This window comes from Arvicola amphibius, chromosome 1 (genome assembly GCF_903992535.2).
Source record: "Arvicola amphibius chromosome 1, mArvAmp1.2, whole genome shotgun sequence".
In the NCBI taxonomy this organism is placed as follows: Eukaryota; Metazoa; Chordata; class Mammalia; order Rodentia; family Cricetidae; genus Arvicola; species Arvicola amphibius.
In genome coordinates, this window is record NC_052047.1 from 164,074,307 (window position 1) to 164,095,494 (window position 21,188).

Genomic DNA, 21,188 nt, shown 5'->3' on the forward strand with positions numbered 1-21,188 from the left:
AAATGCATTGGGAAATACCTTTGAGCCCCACTAATTCAACTGAATACAACAGATGTGTAGTGAGTATCATCATACACGTGACACTTTGCTCACTAGTGCAGGATGCAGTTATGCAGAAACCCACGTATCCAAAATGGTGACCTTTTATGATGCTGGTGTTGCTGGGACCTGCTGGTCAGACAACCAGCTGTGCTTAGAACACATAGACCCATATTGCAGCCAGCAATGGATCCAAAAAAGGCCCTGCTGACTTTATTTTTTTTAAAAAAAAAAAAAAAAACACTTCTTTGGTAACCAGGAATTTGGAAATTTCTAACTTCCAATTTTTTTTTTTTACAAAGAAAACTGAATTGCTAGATAGATAAGACAATCTAACAATCAGAATGTGGCTTCCAACATTTTGACAAACGGTCCAGTCTTTCTCTGTGAGTCCCTTCCCTTCTTGATGTATCAGGTTGTCCGATGTGAAGTGGAATAATATCCCTCTTGTGAGTTATGGGGATAGGGCAAGATCATGTGTACTTTCTGGGGGTGGAAATTCTACTAATGAGTTTTCTACAAATGTCATTCAGTGTTCTATCCTTTCGTATCTCATTACCTCCCCCATGCTCAGTAATTTTAGTTTGTGCTTTTTTTTTTCTCTTTTTGTTTATTTGGTTTGCTGGCTTTGTGTTCTTTTCTCCTTTTTTCCCTTTCTTTTCCTTTTTTAATGCAGGAATCGGCCAAGGGGTTCCAGTGGTGGCGCTCATAGTGGAAGGAGGACCCAACGTGATCTCGATTGTTTTGGAGTACCTTCGAGACACCCCTCCTGTACCAGTCGTGGTCTGTGATGGGAGTGGACGGGCGTCCGACATCCTGGCATTTGGGCATAAATATTCAGAAGAAGGCGGGTAGGTGAATTACCAGGCCCCAGGGTAGACTCCTGAGTACAAAGCTGGTGTTTAAAGTGTGGAAAAGAGGGCATCCGAGCATGTTCTCTGCGGTTCAGTCATGACCTCACATCCTAACCAGCTATGAACAATTATCTAAACATTGCCTGCGGGGTGGTAGAGAAGAACAGAGGACAACATCTAAAATGCCCCTGGAGTGGGGAATCCGTGAAGGCTACCTTGAGACCACGGGAGGATGGGGAGGGAGGAACTTAGAGGGTGTGTTCTTTTATCTCAGTTTCTCCTTCCCTCGTCTCCCTCAAGGAAGGAGAGGCAGGCCCTGGGCTATGAGAAATGAAGCAAACAGAATATGGGTAACAGTGCAGGGTAGCCTCCAGGATAAGCTGAGTTTGGGGCATGAGACTAAGAACCATCATGGTCAAGCTGCTGTAAACACATTCGGAAGATTATCAAGTACTTCTCTATTGTCCTAGGAGGTACAACCTTGATAATTGGTTACAGCTCTGGTCCTTTGTGAAGTGCTCCCAGAACTCCTCAGCCCTATATATTTTGGTTGGAGTATCAGCTTTTGAACGCTGCTGTCTAAAGTCCAAAGCTCCAACTTTTCCTGGGAGGAAGTCTCTCCACAGTGACCTAAGACGACACTCCTGCAGGTCATGGAAGTAATTTGAAACAAGGTGTGAATGAGTTTAAGGAACACAACCAGGGAAACTCACTTAACTTTTGCTTTTGGTTGATGTTGTTTCTGGGTTTTTTGTTTGTTTGTTTGTTTGTTTGTTTGTTTCTGAGAATTTGATATGAAGGGCTATAGACAGACAAAGACTGCTGAGAGAAAGAGAATCATTCTTCTCTACAGACAAGGTCTCTGATAGGTTACCAAATCCATAGTGGTCAACTGTTAATGCATACACACACATCACACACACACACACACACACACACAACATTAAGTCAAACAAAAAAGCAAAAAACTAATTACCCAATTTTTCTAGCATATGGTTAGGGTGACAAGTTCCACAAGACATAAGGCCTCTTATAAATATAGAGTAGCTGCCTAAGGGTACCATGAACTGTGCAAATCATTGAGATATAAAAAAAGAACAGCTTGGAGTTGCCACCCTCAAAAACCATAGTAAGGCTAGTGCACAGACCAGTATGCAACTATAGCAATGAAATTACAGACGAGCTAGCCCGGTGGAGGGCACTCCCCTTCTACCTCTCTCCTCGCCAGTAAAGAGATTCCATATGTCAGCCACTACCTCCTCTCCTTTCCCTTTCTTAATCCCTGTTTTGGCAGCCACTAAGACAGTGTGTTTGCCTGGTTCACACTGGAACCAATACGTGTGAAGTGGAGAATGACAGAAGAGGGCTTCTATGCCACCCCTGAATGCCATGACAGTGACCTGACACCTAGAGATCTGATGGTTCTAAAAACATCCTCATCGAAGTTAAAGCTTAATCACTGCCAAATTTAATTAAAGTGCCATCATCATTCTTCTTTGGGAGTAGGTGCTGACCCATTTTATTACTGAGGATCTAAAGAGAAGACATTTGCTCAATGATCTTTATATTGATTAACAAAGCAGTGTTTCAATAACTTTAACTGTTTCTTGAATTAAATTTTGCCATAGTCCTTATTTCTTTCGATATAGCAATATGTTCCTTTCATTTGAAAACAGCTCTCAGCTCTTGATTGTTTGTTGACCCATTGAGTTTGCTGATTGTTTTTGTCATATGTCCACAAAGCAGATATGGGTTTGCATTTGGAATGCAGGTTTCCTTTTCTTTCCTACAAAAACCCAAAAAGAAGAAAGGCGTTCTCCAGTGTCTCTGCTATCTGGAATCATCCAAGTGACAGTCAGAGTCTGGTGCCTATTATTTATTATTTTTTAGGCTGTGTGTCTTGAACATATTAAAAGCTCTCTGATTGAGCCAGGCAGTGGTGGTGCACACGTTTAATCCCAGCACTCGGGAGGCAGAGGCAAGCGGACCTCTGTGAGTTCAAGGCCAGCCTGGTCTACAAGAGCTAGTTCCAGGACAGATTCCAAAACTACCAAAAAACCTTATCTCAAAAACCAAAAAAAGTCTCTGATTATTACTATTTAAAATATGTAAGAAAAAATTTGAGTTTTAGAATTGGAAGGGGCAGTGGGCAAGTTAATCTAGTGGACAAGAAGTTAAATGCTTTGTCCAAGTCTGCACAGTCTATGAGCTCATCCATCTGGGTTATTAGCAAAATTAACTGAAGTATGTTTCATGATGCATGCTTCTGTCCTACTCAGGAAGGGTCTCGATGACTTCTTTTTCTTAAGAATATATTTTAATACAATCTTTTCTCATTTTGCATAACTATCCCTGTTCCCACTCCCTCCCCTCTTCCTACTTCCTCCACCTTCCCCCTACCTCACCTCCCCAGACTCCTTTAAACTTCAGGTGCACAAAAGTTACCCAGTTTTTCAATAATTTATATTTAATGTTATTATTAGCATATGTATTCCTAACATATAAAAATAGTGCAGTCCTGGTTCTGATCTTGTGTCCAAGTTTTGATTCCTTTCTCATCCTCACCTAGACCATCATCCACCCATACCCATACCCACTTAGACCATCATACACGGATCCCCATCCCCACCTATACCATCATCTACCCATCTTCAACCTCACCTAGACCATCATCCACCCTTTCCCGTTCCCACATAGACCATCATCTACCCATCTCTGACGTCACCTAGACCATCATAAACCTATCCCCATCCTCACCTAGACCATCATACACCCATCTCCAATTTAAAACTCAAAAGGACTGTGAACATCTAACTTCACTTGGAATTCTTATTTCTAACTATTTTATAATCTAAGTATGCAAAATTCCCAATCTATATAGCTTCTACATAAACATATGAACCATGGGCAGTTATCAAAGAATCTGAAGTCACTCACACAATTAACACAGAGGCAAAGAATTAAATGCTATTTATTTCAGTGGGTCTTCAAAGCTTTAAAATTATTCCAAGATATTTTCAATACATAAAACAAATAGAAACCTACATGTAGTCACACACAGAGAGATATTATACATAGTGCTGTGATGAAAGCCTACACTCTTAGGAAATCAATGATAAATTTATCATGATAAAATGAAGTCATAATGTTTCTGTATGTCATTGGAATAACTGCCAGGATTAGTTGTGCCTACTTAGTGTGATAAGAAATTGTTTACCACACATGTGCATGCAATTTAAAGTCATTTCTAATGAACATTAGTTTGTGGCAGTGCACTTTCTTTACATGTACGAAAGGAAGGGAGGGAGGAAGGGAAGGAGGGAGGGAGGGAGGGAAGGAGGGAGGGAGGGAGGGAGGGAGGGAAGGAAAAAGGAAGGAAGGAAGGAAAGCATGATCCAGCTAGCCTAGCCTTCATTGACCAGGAAGGATTTTTTTTTTGATTTTTTTTCAAATTCCAATGGAATTGAACATTCTACTACATACACATGATTTATATAAACAAACCTGTATAAGTAAATGTATCCAAATAAAATTAGATATAGGGAGCACACACATCCTAATTACAAAGCTTTCATTTCCGACTAAATTATTATTTCTGCTGATTTGTTTTATTTGGGAATTTATTTAAATTTTTAAAGTTAATTTAATTTATGGGTTGTTAAATAACATAGCTATAAGGACTATGAGTGTGCGTATTCAGCTATGTAATTTTACATTTTAAAATCTTAAACGACCTTTTCTCCCCTTACATTGTGACCTTTCTAGCCTGTCATTGAGTTTCTTTCCAAGAATATGAATTGGAAAGAGAATATGAATTGGAAAAAAATCACTTTGGAAGTGAATTATAATTGGCAAAACTGATTATCTCCTCTGAATGAGATTGCTTGAGATAAAAACAGACAGACTGTGTCTATCACGGCGCAAATGGGCTTGGATACACTAGGAGACAATCACAATGAAATGCTTTTTCTGTGTGTGGTGCTGAGGTTAAAATTAAATTCTATGTTTTGTCTTTTTCCTCCCTATCTCTTCTGTGACATGTGGTACCTGGAAGAAATGGCCAAAGTCCACATTTCCTTATCACCGTAATGGGTTTTCTGTTTACCTGTCTTAGTTCAGAGTAAGGCAGTAAGCACTTTCCATAATTAATTCTCTTGCTCCAGATATATGATCAAAGCTTCCTTCTTAATGGCAAATGTCTAAACCCCATAACTACAAATATTAATGCTACCAGGAACTGTTAGATTTAATTACCCAGTGTTAAATACAAAGACTTTCTTGTGTTTGACTAAGCAGATAAACAGCATTGCCTGGTCTAAAGCACCTTTCAGTGTGCAGCTTCCTGATGCTGAAGTCATCAGGCCTTTACCTGATAACTGTCATCCTCGAGTCTCAGGCTGCAGAGAAATGGGATCTCACCCCTTCGTTTGTCACACAGGGAACAAGTGCCTGACAATGGACAGTGTCAGCATGAGAACGTCGTCTGAGCCTGTGTGTGCTCTGAGTCGCTGCTCCTCATCCGTCACAGTTTTATTACCAATGCTTGTATTTTCTTTAGAATTTTTGTTCAAAACTTACCTCCTGGATTTAGCATCCAAAAAGAAAAACATGCCTTAAAGGATTTTTAATAATTTGTTCATGACTATTGGGAAATTATCAAATTATCAGTGAGGCATATACCACTCCTATTCTAATATCCTAGTAGCATTTTAATTAGGGATTGACTGTGAAGGGCATGTGAGCAGTCTTTTTTTTTTTTTTTTTTTGAGACAGGGTTTCTCTATGTAGTCTTGGCTGTCCTGGGACTCACTCTGTAGACCAGGGCTGGACTTGAACTCACAGAGATCCACCTGCCTCTGCTTCCCAAATGCTGGGACTAAAGGCATTTGCCACCACTGCTCAGCCATGAGAAATCTTACTCTTGAGAGTAGAAGAAAAGAATGTAGTGTGTTATGAGGTATGGGATGTTTGTGTGAAAAGGGAGATGAGAGAGGTGGGGGGTGATGGGTTTGAGGGTGTGTGTGTGTGTGTGTGTGTGTGTGTGTGTGTGTGTGTGTGTGAAGTGGTAGAGGGGTGGTGTGGGGGGACAGCAGAAGTGGGGATGTGATGAATGGGGAAAGTATACGCAGTATAGGACAGGGGTGATACAGGGTGAATGGGGTATGGGAGAGATTTTGGAGTGTGTGTGTATGTATTAAAAACATTCTGAGACTTTTCTACTTAAAAAGACCTTAAGAATTCTCATAAGTTTTTTTGTTTATTTTCATTTTCTTTGATGTTAGCCTTTTTATTGAAAATAGATTTGGGGGGTGGGGGTCAGCTAGGATGAAGGCATGAAAATATCAACTAACTATAAAAAGGGAAAGCTAAATTGCATGGTTTCCAATTTATGCCTGCAAATTTCTTGAAGAATGTTTGTTTCTCTCCAAATACATATCATGTGTCCAAAGACAAGAGCAAACCATCAGAAAATCAGGTGTATTAGGAAGCTGGGAGTAGTCGGTATTCCCTGGGGCATGTCGTTCTGTGCAATAATCACAAATGTTTACTCCTGCTGCTCCAGAGATTCAGCTCACACTGAAGGATGTCAAAGCCCTATCATTTTTCTGTATTGCTTTCTGCAGAAAGTAATTGATCTGGATGGTCTGCACCCCAGCATGATAGAGACATAATTGGAATGTCAAGTAAGAAAAAGAAACCAATGGCACCTAAGCTGATTTCAAGCATCAATTTTAGTTTTTGTTAATCTCACCTGCCTCATCTCTTTTCTAGAACTTTTTGAAAGAAATGTCAAGCTGATTCTTTTTCAATTTTCTTGAATGAAATCATAGAAAAAGACATCAAAAACAAAGACTAGAAGTGGTTCTCCTGTTACTTCTGTAAGCATTGTTTAAGGGGTACCTACGGTGTGCATAGAACTGTTGGAACTGGCTCTCAGAGACACTGTAATGAATATCCAGACACGTGACTACAGGGCCACATGGGCTAAAAATGCTTAAACAGTACAAGATACAATACTTAGTAGGGCATTTCCAACATGACTTCTATGGTATGTCAGTTATCCGTAAATGCCAAGTATATTCTGACTAGTGAAACACACAGCCAATTTTAAAAGGAAGACAAATAGTAAAGATGAAAAAAAGCAGTATTTGAGGGGAAATGCTCTGGATGATGGGGAAGTTACAGGCAGTAGGAAAAGTGTTAGATCAGCATGGATGTCATCCCACCTCACTTGTCATTGACGTAATAGTTATCGGAGAGAAACACTACAGTCCCAACCTTCCATATGCTTGGTTTTCACCTTTTTGTGTTTTTTATTTATTTTTTTAAATTTCATTTTACATCCCAACCACAGTTCTCCCTCTCACCCCTCTTCTCGCTCCCTCCCCTCCCCAAACCCATCCCCCATCTACTCCTTTCAAAGAACACATCAAAAAAAAGTATCCACCATGACCAAGTAGGCTTCATCCCAGAGATGTAGGGTTTGTTCAACATATAGAACATCTGTCAATGTAATCCACCATATAAGCAAACTGAAAGAAAAAAAATCACATGATCATCTCATTAGATGCTACAAAAGCCTTCTACAAAATCCAACACCCCTTCATGATAAAGATTTTCACTTTTTAAAAATTCTTTGAGAATTTAATTCAATATATCTTGATCAAATTCACCCCCAAATGCTCCCCTAATTATTTCCAGATCTACCCTTACCTCCCTACTCCTCCAATTTTGTGTCCTTTTAGCCTTCATGGGTACCAAGCACACAAATATAGATGCAGGCAAAACAGCCATACACATGGAATAAAGAAACAGTACCTAAATGAAATGACCTTGAATTTATTTTCTGTCCTTTAGAAGCTAATTCTGAAGTATCTTAACAGACATTTGACCCTGTTGCTACACTGGTTTAACTTGCCACCAGTGGTACCACTAAAAATAAATGTCTGGAATGTTCTTAACAGATTTTTTTTTTCCAGAATCCACATGGAATTCTCAAATACACTATTTACAGCACCAACAACCTGCTGGAAAGCTCTTTTTGACAGAAAAGGATCCAATGATTCATGTACTAATCTTGCCAAAAGAAACACGAAACAAAAGCCTCTCAATTTGATTCCAAATTGGATATTGGGTGGATATCCATGTTTATATCACACAACTCTTCATCACAAAGAGAAGCTCCTATAGGTCTTGGATAAGCATTAAAGAATCTATTCCTTTAAGGCCATGCCAGTCATAATTCAGTGTTTCGGGGACAGGCCTAAGATTTGGATGTCTGTAAGACTGTGATCACCTTAGTGTTCATCGTTTGATAGTGTGCTTCAGTTTTATCATTTCTGGTACAAGAATCACAAGCCATTTTCCTCTTGAGTGCCAACTCACATCAGTCAGTGACAGGTTCTAGAAATGCACTGAGAACAACTTTAAGGCTTCGTCTGGGTTCAAAAGAAAGGACCTGGTAGGATAGATTAACAGTGAACCTGGGCAAAGAGAAGATCTTACAATCAGTCAATGTGTTGTGAACATCTAATCTCGCACTTGAATAAAATGGCACCCTTATAAGTGCGCTCATATCTATAAGACTGCCTGATGAGTAACAAGTAGTACAGCGATTTATCTAAACAAAGAGAAAAAAAACAAATTACCACAAAGATATGTGGGATAGAGGAAGCAGTTACTTTTTGATCAATATGCCAAAACATATCAATGTTTCAATCACCTGGCCACATAAGAATGTCCATACAAGGATAAGGCATGAGAGATGAAGGAACAGAAACTCCTTACCACTGGGAATCAGTTGGAAATGCAATGAGGGACAGGTTGACAACACAACTTACTGTTGATAATATATAAGAAATAATAATGTTTAAGTAAGAATTGGGGGCTGGAGAGATGGCGTCAGAGTGAAGAGCGCTGTAGCTCTTGCAGAGGACCAGTTTCAGCTCTCAGCATCCATGTGGTGGCTTCCAGCTATCTTTGACTCCAGTTCTCAGGGATCTGATGCCCTCTTTTGTTCTTTTCTGGTGCCAGGAGCGCATGTGGTACACACACATATGTGCAGGCAAAGCATTCATACACATACAATAAACTGTTTGAAATTTCTTAAGCAAGGAATTAATCCATCCTAGAATATGCAACAAAAATAGAGAAAACTTACATTATCCCAGTATCTGAAAGAAGAAAATATGGTAATAAAGAATAATCTAACAAACTACTCTTCCCCGACCCCTCTGCCCCTATCTCTGACAACATCCTTGACACACTGGAGTTAATTGTTTTCATAAATATGAATATGACTCTTATATATCATTGCAAAACTTTTACATACAAAAACTTGGTCTAAATATATTATTTTGTAATATGAGATAATTATGATATTGATCCCACTGTAGAAATAAGAAAATGTAGGATGAAAAGGTCATGTCATTTGCTAACTTTCTCTTAGTAGCACCATGGTCTTCCCAGGCAGGCTGGAACCATTCTCTTAACACCCATGCCATATTGTATCCTAGGAAGATGGCCCAGTAACTGCAGGAGGCATATCTTGCTTATCCCAGAGTTATTTCAGACAAGAAAGTAGAATGCATCCAGCTTTCTTCTTCTCTCACATGCTACTTAACTTCTCCTCTGAATAAATCTCTAGCCAACATTTAATGTATATCCATTGAAGGCATTCCATAGCTTGGCCTCCCCAGAGGGTCCATATACTCTTTAACTCAGCTCTGATTGTGACTTTGATGCAAGGCCCAAAATAATAAAATCCTGACCATCCCCCTAGCCTGGCTACGGGTGGCATTCACTAATCGGTTTTACTTGGAATGAACTCTGAGTATATTGCTTGACTTACAGTTTTGGCAGAAAATCTGCCTGACCATGTGGCAGTTGCTGTATTCCTTGGAAAGCTTCCTTTTCGCTCTTGTGCACATGAATAGCCACAGGCAAAGGGAAGAGGGGAAATGGCATACAAAAAAAGCCAGCACTGTTTAGAAATTTGTACTTAAATATCCTGCTAGCCATAGCCCTAGCTCTAGTCCAAGGTGGAGCATTTGCCTGTGCTGTAAACCTCAAGAGCAATGCTGGCCAACAGAACTTTGGGGATGATAGAACCTGCCTCTTTGTCATCCATCAGACAGTCCCTGAGTATTTGGGTTATGGCTATGAAGTTGATTTACCCTGTAATTAAACTTAAATGGTCTGTCATAGTTAATGACAGTCACACTGAACACCACAGTTCTTCATGTCTACAGTGGGTTTTCACCAAACTAGAAATGCATGAATTCTGATAGATTTCCCATGTTATTTGATATCTCATTCAATATTACTTATTCATTTGAGAAATACATTGAATAACTATTATGATCTAAACCCTAACCCAGATACTGGCAAAAACACACAAGGAAGCCAAAAGAGCAAAATTCCCTACCCTTGTGAAGCTTAGAGTCTAGCGAAGTTAGATGATAATAATAATAGCAATAATTAAAAATATTAATAAACAGTACTTTAGAAGGTGCATGCAGGAAAACTACAGAGTTAGGTGATCAACGCAAAGACAAAATGGAAAAGTCTTTTAGGATTACTAAGTTGGCACTCCAGAGAAAATACAGATACATAGGTAATAGAACTTGGCATCCAAGCAGTCAAGGAGCTTGGCGTCTAGGTGGTCTTATTAAAGGCCACCAGTAAAACACAGACCACAGAGCTTGTTCTTATCACAAGTACCAAGTGCTCACTTGCCACTCCCAATCCCACCATGCCACTCACCTGTGTTTTCCTTTGGTACATATGCCTACACCTTCTATATTACTATACATGGCTCCAGATTTTGGAATTCAAGAGTGAGAGTTAAATGGGAAATGGTCCCTCTATGGATAGCTGAAATGGAACTTATCAGAGAGAATCCTGTTCCACTGATATGTATATGTCATGACCTATAACAGGCAGTTTCTCTAAGATCCATCTCAGTAGTAGATAGAACCCTCAGGAATAGTCCAGGTGAACAATTTCTTCTAGACGAGACATTAAGACACAGAACTGCTGTCTGTCTTAATTGATAGAGGCTGTTTTGTAGCTGGATTTGATATTCAGTGTCAAAATAATCTAGCCAACCTACATCTGTATTCTAGTCAATCTGTACCAACTTTCTCTCTAGCCATCCTTTTCTGAAAAACAGCATCAGAGTTGCTCTTAGGGATTCTAATTGTTGAATATTTATGTGTATCTTTCAATTAATTAAAGGAACTTTGAGCAGCTGATAAAAAAAAAAAAAACAAAGAATTCCCCTGGGAACACAGTGGATGCCTGGAGTCACATTACTGAATCTTCTCATATGTCAACTACAGAACATCCTCGTGTATATAGTAGAAGATAACACTTGCATGGAGCCCTTTAAACAAATCGTAACATTTCATCAATACACCGAAGTGAGCCTGTACGTGGAGGTTGGCATACATCATTATCAGAGTCTTCCTTTCTCACTCTCTTGTCTCCCCACTCAGCTGGCTCTCACAAGCCACATACTGCTATGGAAGTCAGTTCACCTCTACAGACCTCACATTTTTTTGCTTGCATAAAATGATTAAAGTTGGATCATTCCTTTATTCCAAGTTCAAATCTCTCCAGCAGAATCTTCCAGGTAGGGCCCTCCCTGGCAAACACAGATTTCCAAAGTATCAAAATTGGAAAATCAGGAGGTGTCGAGCATTATGAATTTTGATCCCCACCTGTTTGACTTTGAAATGACATAAGATTAGTTCTGGGGACCTTCTCATCAGCAGCCTACTTCCATCTCACCTGACGAGTGAATGTGATCCTGCCCTTCCCCCACTGAAACCACTGGGCTAATTGGTTTTCAATGGTGCTTGGCCTTCTCATTCAAAGACTTGTTTCATTTAACAACCATGGCACAATTCCACTTTCTCTTCACAGTGTGGATGCTTTGCATGCTGGTTATCTTGTTTCAGCTCTGAGCTGGGTTTCACTAGCACTCCTCTGAAGGTGTAAAAAAAATTCTCAGGTACTTAAATAATCCTTATTTAATATCTCTGCATCAGAGGTAGTTCTAGGTATTTTTCTCACATGACCACTTGACCTAAAAGCATCATTCTTAAGGACATATGCTAGATCTGTTAACAAGTGAGGAGATCAAGACTGAAAGAGCTGAATAATCTTTACAGAATCCTCAGTAGAAAAGGAAGGGATGGTTCCCAATGAGAGGCACCATATCCGAGTGTTTTAATTACATCCCTACATCTGCCACTGGTCATTTATTATATATGTTTGTTGGGTTGACATTTGTGTGATAAAATTACTTCCAGTTGCCAAAGCCGCTAAGCCCTGTGTGGTGGACATTACGTTTGTATCACTGAAATGCTGAATGTCTTCAGATGGTGGGCATTTTTTGTGAATGACTGCCCTACACATTATGAGAATAAAATGATCATCTCCCAGAGCATCTAGTAAGTAAGAATGAGGGATTTTCACACAGGAGTTTCAACTGAGGTTTAAATAGGCTTTGAGTAGAGAGTTCAGGAGCATAGGCTTTGAGTAGAGAGTTCAGGAGCAGAAACCATTCCATGCAGTAGACAGAGCATATTCAAGGGCAGAGAGGTGTACAATAAATGCAGAGATCCTGTATTTATGGGAAGTACATAAGGGTAGCAGATGAGAGCCTAGGTTAGGCGAGAGGCCACAGATAATCTTAAATTACATATGCAAACTAAGATGCCATCTGACTGGTGATGGGGAGCTATTGCAGAATTTTAACAGTGTTCTAGAACATGATCCCTCTACAAAAGAGCCATTTAATCAGTGCAGTGGAGGGTGGACTGGAGGAGGATAGGCAAGAAGCCAATTAGCAGTTTTTCTATTCCAGCTGAGAAAGATAGGACAAACCCAAGCCAAGGTTCATGGAGAATGAGGTGAGTCAGGACAATATTTCCAGAATTCAGATCTCTATGTGCTGGCGTTTCTAACAGGGGGTTGCTAAAACCTGCAGGCATACCATTGCCGCACCACCCCAAGCAGACCTCGATGTGAAATAAAGACCCTGAGGGAAACAACCAAGTGTTTGGTGGTGACTTCCCCTGGTCATGTAGAGCTGGTCCAAGCATGCACATGTGTTACTGCTACTGCCCGTTGCGTACAGCTTTTGACAGGGATAGAAGGATGAGGATGGTAGCCATAGAAAATGGATGCTGGTCAAGTGACAACGTCAAAAAGAAATCCCGGGTCCACCGTGAGTCCCGAGTAAATGTAGAGAATCACCTAAACCAAAAGGAAAATGTTGTAGGCTCTATGCACAGAACTAAGTGGCAGTATTTTGGAAATGTGTGTGAGCGGTTAGGTGGCCACTTTTAAGGATGCATGGTTCTTAACCACATTAACTACTTAAGAGGGAAAAATAGGGAATAATACTACTAATTCCTAGATGCTAAGACTGGAGAGTCTCATCTCCCAACCGACTCTGAAGACAGTACATGATGGTAACAGGTGTAAGTATGATTTGCTGAATGAGCTAATGAATCACATGGGGTCACTGCAAAGCTCCACTTTAATTAAGCTTCCCCTAGATCTAAATATCTCAATTTCCCCCAAAGTAAGAAATCACCGCAGCTCTTTAATCTCTTTCAAATGGGAATATTATTTCTCTTGAGAAATTATAATTCAAGGCCAGCTGCCAACACAGCAAATTCTCGCGTGAGGCATGCCACACACCAGACCCTTTGTGAGGATGGACTTACTTAATTCACATGTCTATGAAAATACTTTATCACCTCCATGTTACATATACAAAGAGAATAAATAAGAGCTAAGTAAGTCTTAAGATCACACAGCCAGTGGGTGAGAACCTATTAAAGGCTGTCCTGTCGGCAGCAGAGGTAAAGCATTTGAAAGAAAGAGGTAGCTTTTCTCGAAAGGAAGGGGAGAGTAAGATTGAAGGGAAGAGAAGGAAGCATAGAGATTGCCATCCTCTATGACCTCATTCAAGGACACCTTTGGGTGTCCTTTGTGTAACACTTAGGCATTTGCTTTGGCTTCAAATAAATGACAAAAGTTTCTGTTTTCTTTAGTAAACTAGAGAGTCCATTGGAAATGATGTCTTTAAAGTACCAAGTGTGGGTATTCACAGTTTTATTTATATAAGTAAAATTCCTCACACTGTGTGTGCGGCATCTCACAGCATCTGCAGGGGTCTCGAGAGGACCACTCTCCTCGAAAGCTGTTAATTAACCTAAGATTAGCTCCTGGAGTCGCACTGAATTCTAGATGCTTTTTTTAATTTTCAAAAATCTGATATTGCAGATAATTAAATTTATTCTGGGAGAAGTATTTTTACATGTGGGCTGCATTTGCAGCGTTTGAATAGAACACTAATTGCAAAGTGTGGGGCGTGTTGCTGGCTATCCTGAGCCCTGGGTAAACACTGACCTATTTTAAACTACTCGGTGACGAATCTAAAAACTACAGGCCATACATGCAGCATTTAAATGGAACCACAAATGCCACGGTGCAGAGATTTTCCTCAGTCGCAAAAACCCTCTAATTTGAGGTGGACCCAAAATAACACTGATGCATATGGAGCCCCCAATTAGGGGTTTCCATAAATAAGTCACCCTGTCACCGATCCGGTTCTAGAGCTACAGTTTCATGGAATGTTACAACCATGTTTGGGTGTCAAGAAGTTTTCAATCACTACTCTAGTGCCATAAAAAGACATCTAACAAGGGGTTGTCTCTAAATCCATTGATCTTCGAATATCGCGGTAAAAATTTTAAAAAGCTATCAATTTCTCCTCTCCAGTGCTGTGGAGTAGGAAAAGAAATGGAAAGAACTAAAAATAAATCAGAATTTCAAGAAAGCGGGCTTCTCAAAGACACGAAAATGTGTATCCACAAAATGAGACAGGGAAACAAAGTGAATCACAGATGAGGGTCTAAAGTCGACAAAAGCTTCATTCAAGCTGCTGAATGCTTTGTCTGGTGTCTTCATTTACCAACCTCCACTTAGACTAATCTCCCTTAAGCCAGTCAGAACACCTGCAACGTTCTCACTTACTCATTTTGTCTCTCTCCTCTCTCCATTTGTCTGCCTGTCTGTCTTCGTCTCTCTCTGTACAAACATATATCCATACATGCATGCATATATACATACATATATACTCGCATATATAAAGGAAAAGCATTTTCCTAATACCTAATTGAGCTTAGATTTCTCCCTATGATGCGTATGACTAGGAAACTGAGTGGCAGAGTGACATAAGACACAGGAAAACTGGAACCATGGCACAAGGGTGAAGTGAACAAACTCAGCCCAGTCTGAGGCCACCAAGCTATGCGACTTATCACAGATCACTCTGGCACCTTTCCCAGTTTCTTCCCCTACAAAGCAGGCCACCTGCCTGCCTCAAAGACTCTTCTCCCATTTCTGCCATGGATTGGTAAACCAGGAGGTGCTAGGAACACAGGAAATGCATAATATGGGGTTGTTCTTAAAGAAGAAGTGTCACTAAACATCTTCAACCAAAGGCATGTGAGCTTTATATGTGCTAGTTCTCTGTTAAGAGGAGTACTGGTAACAATGGGACACTTAAAACAGCAGAGGCATACCAAAAATATTTTCCTTTTGATGTAATCAGAAAGATGTGGTGGGGGGGGAAACAAAGCAGAATTGGAGTTCAGTAAATATAACACGATGCTTCAGATGGACCAAGTCTCCTTTGCTTCCCCAGCCATGTCCGTTCTGTATGTGATGGCTCTTTTCTCCATATTTTCTATTCTACCAGCAATGACCATGTCCACTTTGTAGCTCCAATCCATTGAAAGGTTCTTCTTGCTAAATGATTGATATGAAATAGATATGAAATAGAGATATGAAATAGAGACTCCAAACTATAGAACTTTACGCCTACTTCTGAAAGCTGTGACTAAGTCAATTATACGTCATTCTTTAATTCCCAAACTGACAGACTGGATGGAAGTGACAGACAGCACTTGCAAACAGTTAATGACTTCAGGGAATTCGGAGTTCATTACAGATGGCTGGCAGTAGAGAACAAATTCTGAGCTGTTATCAAAATTAAACACCTGCCGATGAATGATTGGACCTATCAAGTGGCAAATCAGAAGAATCCCTCCTGTAGTCAGTCATGTGCTCCATTATACACTTCTGTTGCTGCAGAACTCTCTGGACTTACCCTCTTGGGTTGCCTGTCAAGTAGACATATGACCAGCTATAACTGAGTCTTAGGAGAGTTAATTAGCACCACAAATAGAAATGGGTCTCTTTCTCCGGATGAAACACTTCTTACCACTGTGGGGACAAAGCCACAGATCTCACAAGACATGGTGGCACTTGTCTGCAATTCTAGCACTTTGAAGGTAAAAGCAGAATTATGAATTTGAGGCTAGCCTAGGTGTACAGTAAGACTGTGTGTCAAAAACTAAATAAACTCTAACATAGTCTCCAAAGGCCCCCATGATCTTGTCCTGGCTAACCCTCACTATAGCCTCGTCTTTTCTTACTTTTTTAACTTGTTCCCCACAATAGCTTTTAGTTATTGTAACAACTGAAATAATCACGTTATATGAGCAGAAAGGGTTTGGAGAGTCACAGTTTTGCACATATAAATGTAGGAATAATTGGCCCATTGGTATGGTGGCAGATCTTAGCCGGAACATGGAGCAGAACAACACCATCCAACCATGTGACTGGGACATGCAAAGCAGCCTGGATCCCTTTGAGGGCACAGTCCCAGCATCTGAAACCCTTCTGTTAGGTGGTGCTTCCATATCAGTCAGTAACTTTTCTGTTGCTGCATGCAATAAAGCACCAGGGCCAAGGCAACTTCCAGAAGACAGGTTTTATTTGGGGCTTACAAGTCCAGATGGCTATGAGTCCATCATGGCAGGGACGAGGCAGCAGACATATCAGCAGTAGCTGAAACTGAAAGTTCACATGTTAAGTCGCAAGCAGGAAGCAGAGAGAGCATGTGGCATGTGACTTTGACACCTCAAAATCCAGCCCCAGTAACATACTTCTTCTGGCAAGTCTGCAATCCCTAAACCTACCCACACAGGTACCACCAACTGGGGACCAAGTGCTCCAACATCTGATCCTGTAAAGGATGTTGTCATTCAAACCACTTTCACCCCTCCCGCTAGCATCAAACTGAGGCCACACCTTTATCAGAGAGACCTTTAGGGGTTCTTTTGTGTCTAAACTACAGTGCTCACATGCTCCAGCCATTCTGCCCTCTTCTCCCTTCTCCAAACCAGGCCTAACCATGCCATTCTGTCTGTCCTTTCCCACCTTTACCAGTTCCAACCTTTTCTAATGCTCACTCTTCTGCCAGTGTCAGGGAAAGCTCCATCTCCTCGGTTTTCCCCAGGTCACCTCTCACCAGCTCCTTTGCTTCTCTACCACTGACAGTTGTGGCTGAATGTCTAATTGATGTCATTCTATTCCACTGGAGGCAGGGAGTGACCATACTGCATCCACATACCCATATATCCATCTGTCCCTGACGCATACCACAGTGCCTACCACCAAGTAGACATCCACTTGAATTTTCTAAATGAGTGAATGACAGATGGGTGGGCGGGTAGGTAGATGAATGAATGGACAGGCAGACAGATGATTTCTAGCTGATTTGATACCAAGACCATGGAGTCAACCAGAATCACTTAATATCAAGAGAACATTTGGGGTAGACTTTCTCATCCTCATCTCTGCACCTCCTTTTCTCTAAGCATGTATATCCTTTGACACTATCCTTCCCGAGAGAGGTGTGAATGTGAGGTGACCCTACCTTCTGATCCTCAGACGAAGGACTTTCAGGATCTTTAGACTTACACTTTTTTCTCAAAGTAAGGGTACCACAATGAGCAGCCCTCTGTGCTCATGGGAACCCCGCATATCCAAGCCACAGCAGGTCACTGATAGAAAGGCATTCTCAAGATTCTTGCCCTGCTTTCCTGTGAAAGGAATTCTCACAATTGCCTGCTGTAGGGGCCACAGCATTGAATGGGGTAATGGTGTGGGGTCCACGCTGCAGAGAGGCAGCAGGTGACATGGAAGAGCACCGGGCAGTATCCTGCTCTGCCATTGTTTGTTGGCTGTGTGGATCTAAGTTTTTGACTCCATCTGGCTAAAATCCATGCTCATAAAATTAAGCAAATCCCTTGCCAACAGGGTTCCTGCCAGCATCAAATGAAATAATATTCTTTCTATCTGATGTAGGAGTTGCTGATACTTCAATAATGAAAGTGATGTGTGCCATATAAAATGTACAAATGATAGGCAGAAAATATGATTACCACTGTCCCGGAGAAGAGTGTCTATTCTCCTGATTTTGAACAGTTAGAACAGTTATCTTTTTATAGCAAAATATGTTTTCACACCTTGTCATTTGGTGACTGACAGATACCTTTCTCTCCAGGCTAGTGGGAGGAGTTAAAAATTAGTAGCTGAGGCCTAAGTGTGCATTGATTGATTGGGCATGCTGAAGTAAACAGTGCTTTGCTTTGGGAATGCTGCTTCCTATGAATCAAACTTTTGGCTCACTAGAAAAAAAAGTAAAACCGTTTTTAAAGTTTTAAAAAAAAACTTTAGCTTAAAATAGTAACCTAATTCCTATTTCCTCTTGGGGGTGCTTGTTTCTGCCTGTTTCTGTGGGGGAATACATGTACATGTATGTGTCTGTGTATATATGTATGTGGAAGCTAGATGTTAACCTGGAGTGTTACTTCTCAGGAGCCGCCCTCCTTCAGTTTTTAGACCATCTCACATTGGGACCTGGGACAAGCTGATTAGGCTGTCTAGCCAGGGAACCCCAGAGATTCTTTTGGGTCTGCCTCCCCAGTGCTAAGATGCAAGGTGTATGCCACATCTGACTTTTACAAGGGTGCTGGGGATCAAACTCCCGTCTTCATGTTTGTACAATAAGTATTTTACTGATGTCCAGATCTTACATTGATGTTGAAAGATGCATTGCTGAGATGTAATTTTTATTCCCATAAATAGTTATAACTTTACAGTTTGTGGGGAAATGACACAGCAAATCCTTTCCAAGATGTAAATAATGCAATTGAAGGCATCTTTAATAACAGAATCTGAGGTAGCAGTCATTAAACACATGGCAATGGAAAAGGCAAATGGCAGCAAATGACTGTCTACTTCCTACTTCACCCTGTGAGGTTTTGAGGCACAAATTTATTTTTAAATGAACTGCTTTGCAAACTGACACATTCAAAACAGCTATTGTTGGGAAAACATAGGAAGAAGTTACTCTGATTAAAAATAAATCCTCAGTGTTCTCTTGTGTTCTACAATGTTCCAGCTGCACTGTAGGGTGACCATGGTAAAGAATACCATGCTAGGTATTTTGAAGTAGCTAGAATGGAGGGTTTTGAGTGTTATCACTGAGAAAAATGATAAACACATAAGGTGCTAGATACGGTAAATACCTTGATTTTATTATTCCATAGTCCCTAGTGTATTAAAACATCACCCTATCAATTATGAGCAATTATGTGTAAATTAAAATAAACTACAATAACGCACATGCACACACACACAGAATAGAAGCTGTGTTGAACTAACTGATCTTGGTTTTCGTTGCAGACTTATCAATGAATCTTTGAGGGACCAGCTGTTGGTGACAATACAGAAGACCTTCACATACACTCGCACCCAAGCTCAGCACCTCTTCATCATCCTCATGGAATGCATGAAGAAGAAGGAACTGGTATGTCAGCCCTGTAGGTAGCAGGGCACTCTCCATGCTCCCAAATGTTTGCTTCCATCCCGTGCCCCTTTCTCCTCCGGGCCTTGCTTTCACGGTCCTCCAGAGGAGCCACTGGCCCCAGAACTCATGAATTTTGGGGTGTTGGCTCCAATGATGTGTGTAGCCAGGTTTGCCTCAGTTTTCCTGGTTTTGGTTCACCCCAATACTTCAGAATATCTCAACCAAATGAGCCAAGGAGAATATAAAATTGGTTTCCTCTGGGAATGTTCAGTGGAGCCTCTCTTGGGGGTGGGGTTCCATTTTGCTTGTAAACTGAGAGATACTGGGTGCTTCTTGTCACCACAGATTTAGTGATATAGCATCCAAGTCAATATGCTTAGTAGTACAGATGGAAAATTGATTGAGTACCGTAGAAGTCCTGGCACATCTGTGTAGAGTTTCTGCCGTGCTATCTAGATGCTGCTCAAATGTTTCTTACATCAGTTAGGAGTGTACTCCAGATGTGGAGTGACCTGCAGAGACTCTCTGGCAGGGTGAAGAGAAACAACACAAGCTAACACTAAGGAGCCTTTAATATACACCAGGAAGAGAGTTGATTCTTCCTGTCTATTAACACAGGTGATCTTATCAACTCTCCCAGTAAGAGAAACAAATGGTCCCTTCACCTTTCACTTAAGGGAGCTCAGGCTCACTTGCTGAGCAGTGAGAAGATGAGATGTAGAACCAGTGATGGTCAGTATTGTTATTCAGCAGTTGTCTCATTCAAACTGACAAGAGTGAATTGCCCACTCTGGGGAGATTCCTGTCAGGCTCCCAGGAAACAAACTATTCTCAAAGGCCAATTGGGCTGGTGATGAAGGCAACCAAACATTTAGATGAAATAACAGGTTCGATAAACAAGGCATTCTTCAGAAGACATCCACTCACCCCTGTCAATCAAGGTTTCCAGAAGCTTCCAGGCTTGGGATGACAACAGAGAAACTGGAGACATCTCTAATTCCTGAATAATTCCTATCTGCCACATACATACCCTGACAGCTGGTAGAAAGAGGCCAAAAAAGCCACGAGAGTCCATGGCCACGAGACTCTCATGCTTGTTCCTTCCATGAGACTTGAGAGGATTTTCTTCTGAGTTCTGATTGGGTTTAGACACCGAGGCCAAAGCTAATGATGAACTCTCACCATGACTAGAATTTTCAGTAGCCTTGAAATTTCCTAGAAAGGCAATTCCAGCAAAAATTCTAGGAGCCGTTAGAGGTTATAAAACTAAATGATATTGGATGAACTTGCCGGGGTGTTTTGTGAGACTGTCCTATATGATTCTGCTAGATAATTATCATTTCATCATGAACCCTGAGGAAAAGGTTGAGTGCATTTCTAGGGCAGAAATGATAAGGGCTAATAACGTTGTACTTAATTTAAATGATTTCCATTTCTGAGGGACAATGTGGACAGTACTCGATGCTTTACAAATAAGGGAACACAAGGTAGTAGTTTCTCTTTTGGGGGAAGCAGAAGAGCAAATTGGGGCATCACCTCCCATACAG

General features: G+C 40.8%; 1 protein-coding gene across 21 annotated transcripts in view; it reads left to right on the forward strand.

The window, feature by feature from the left end:
• Trpm3 (transient receptor potential cation channel subfamily M member 3) overlaps positions 1–21,188 on the forward strand; it is a 789,469-nt gene that overhangs the window by 590,571 nt on the left and 177,710 nt on the right. For all 21 annotated transcript variants that reach the window (XM_038320029.1, XM_038320049.1, XM_038320011.1 and 18 more), the window contains 2 exons: positions 716–890; positions 19,518–19,641. In XM_038320029.1, coding sequence (XP_038175957.1) covers positions 716–890; positions 19,518–19,641 — 299 coding nt within the window. The remainder of the gene's footprint in view (positions 1–715; positions 891–19,517; positions 19,642–21,188) is intronic.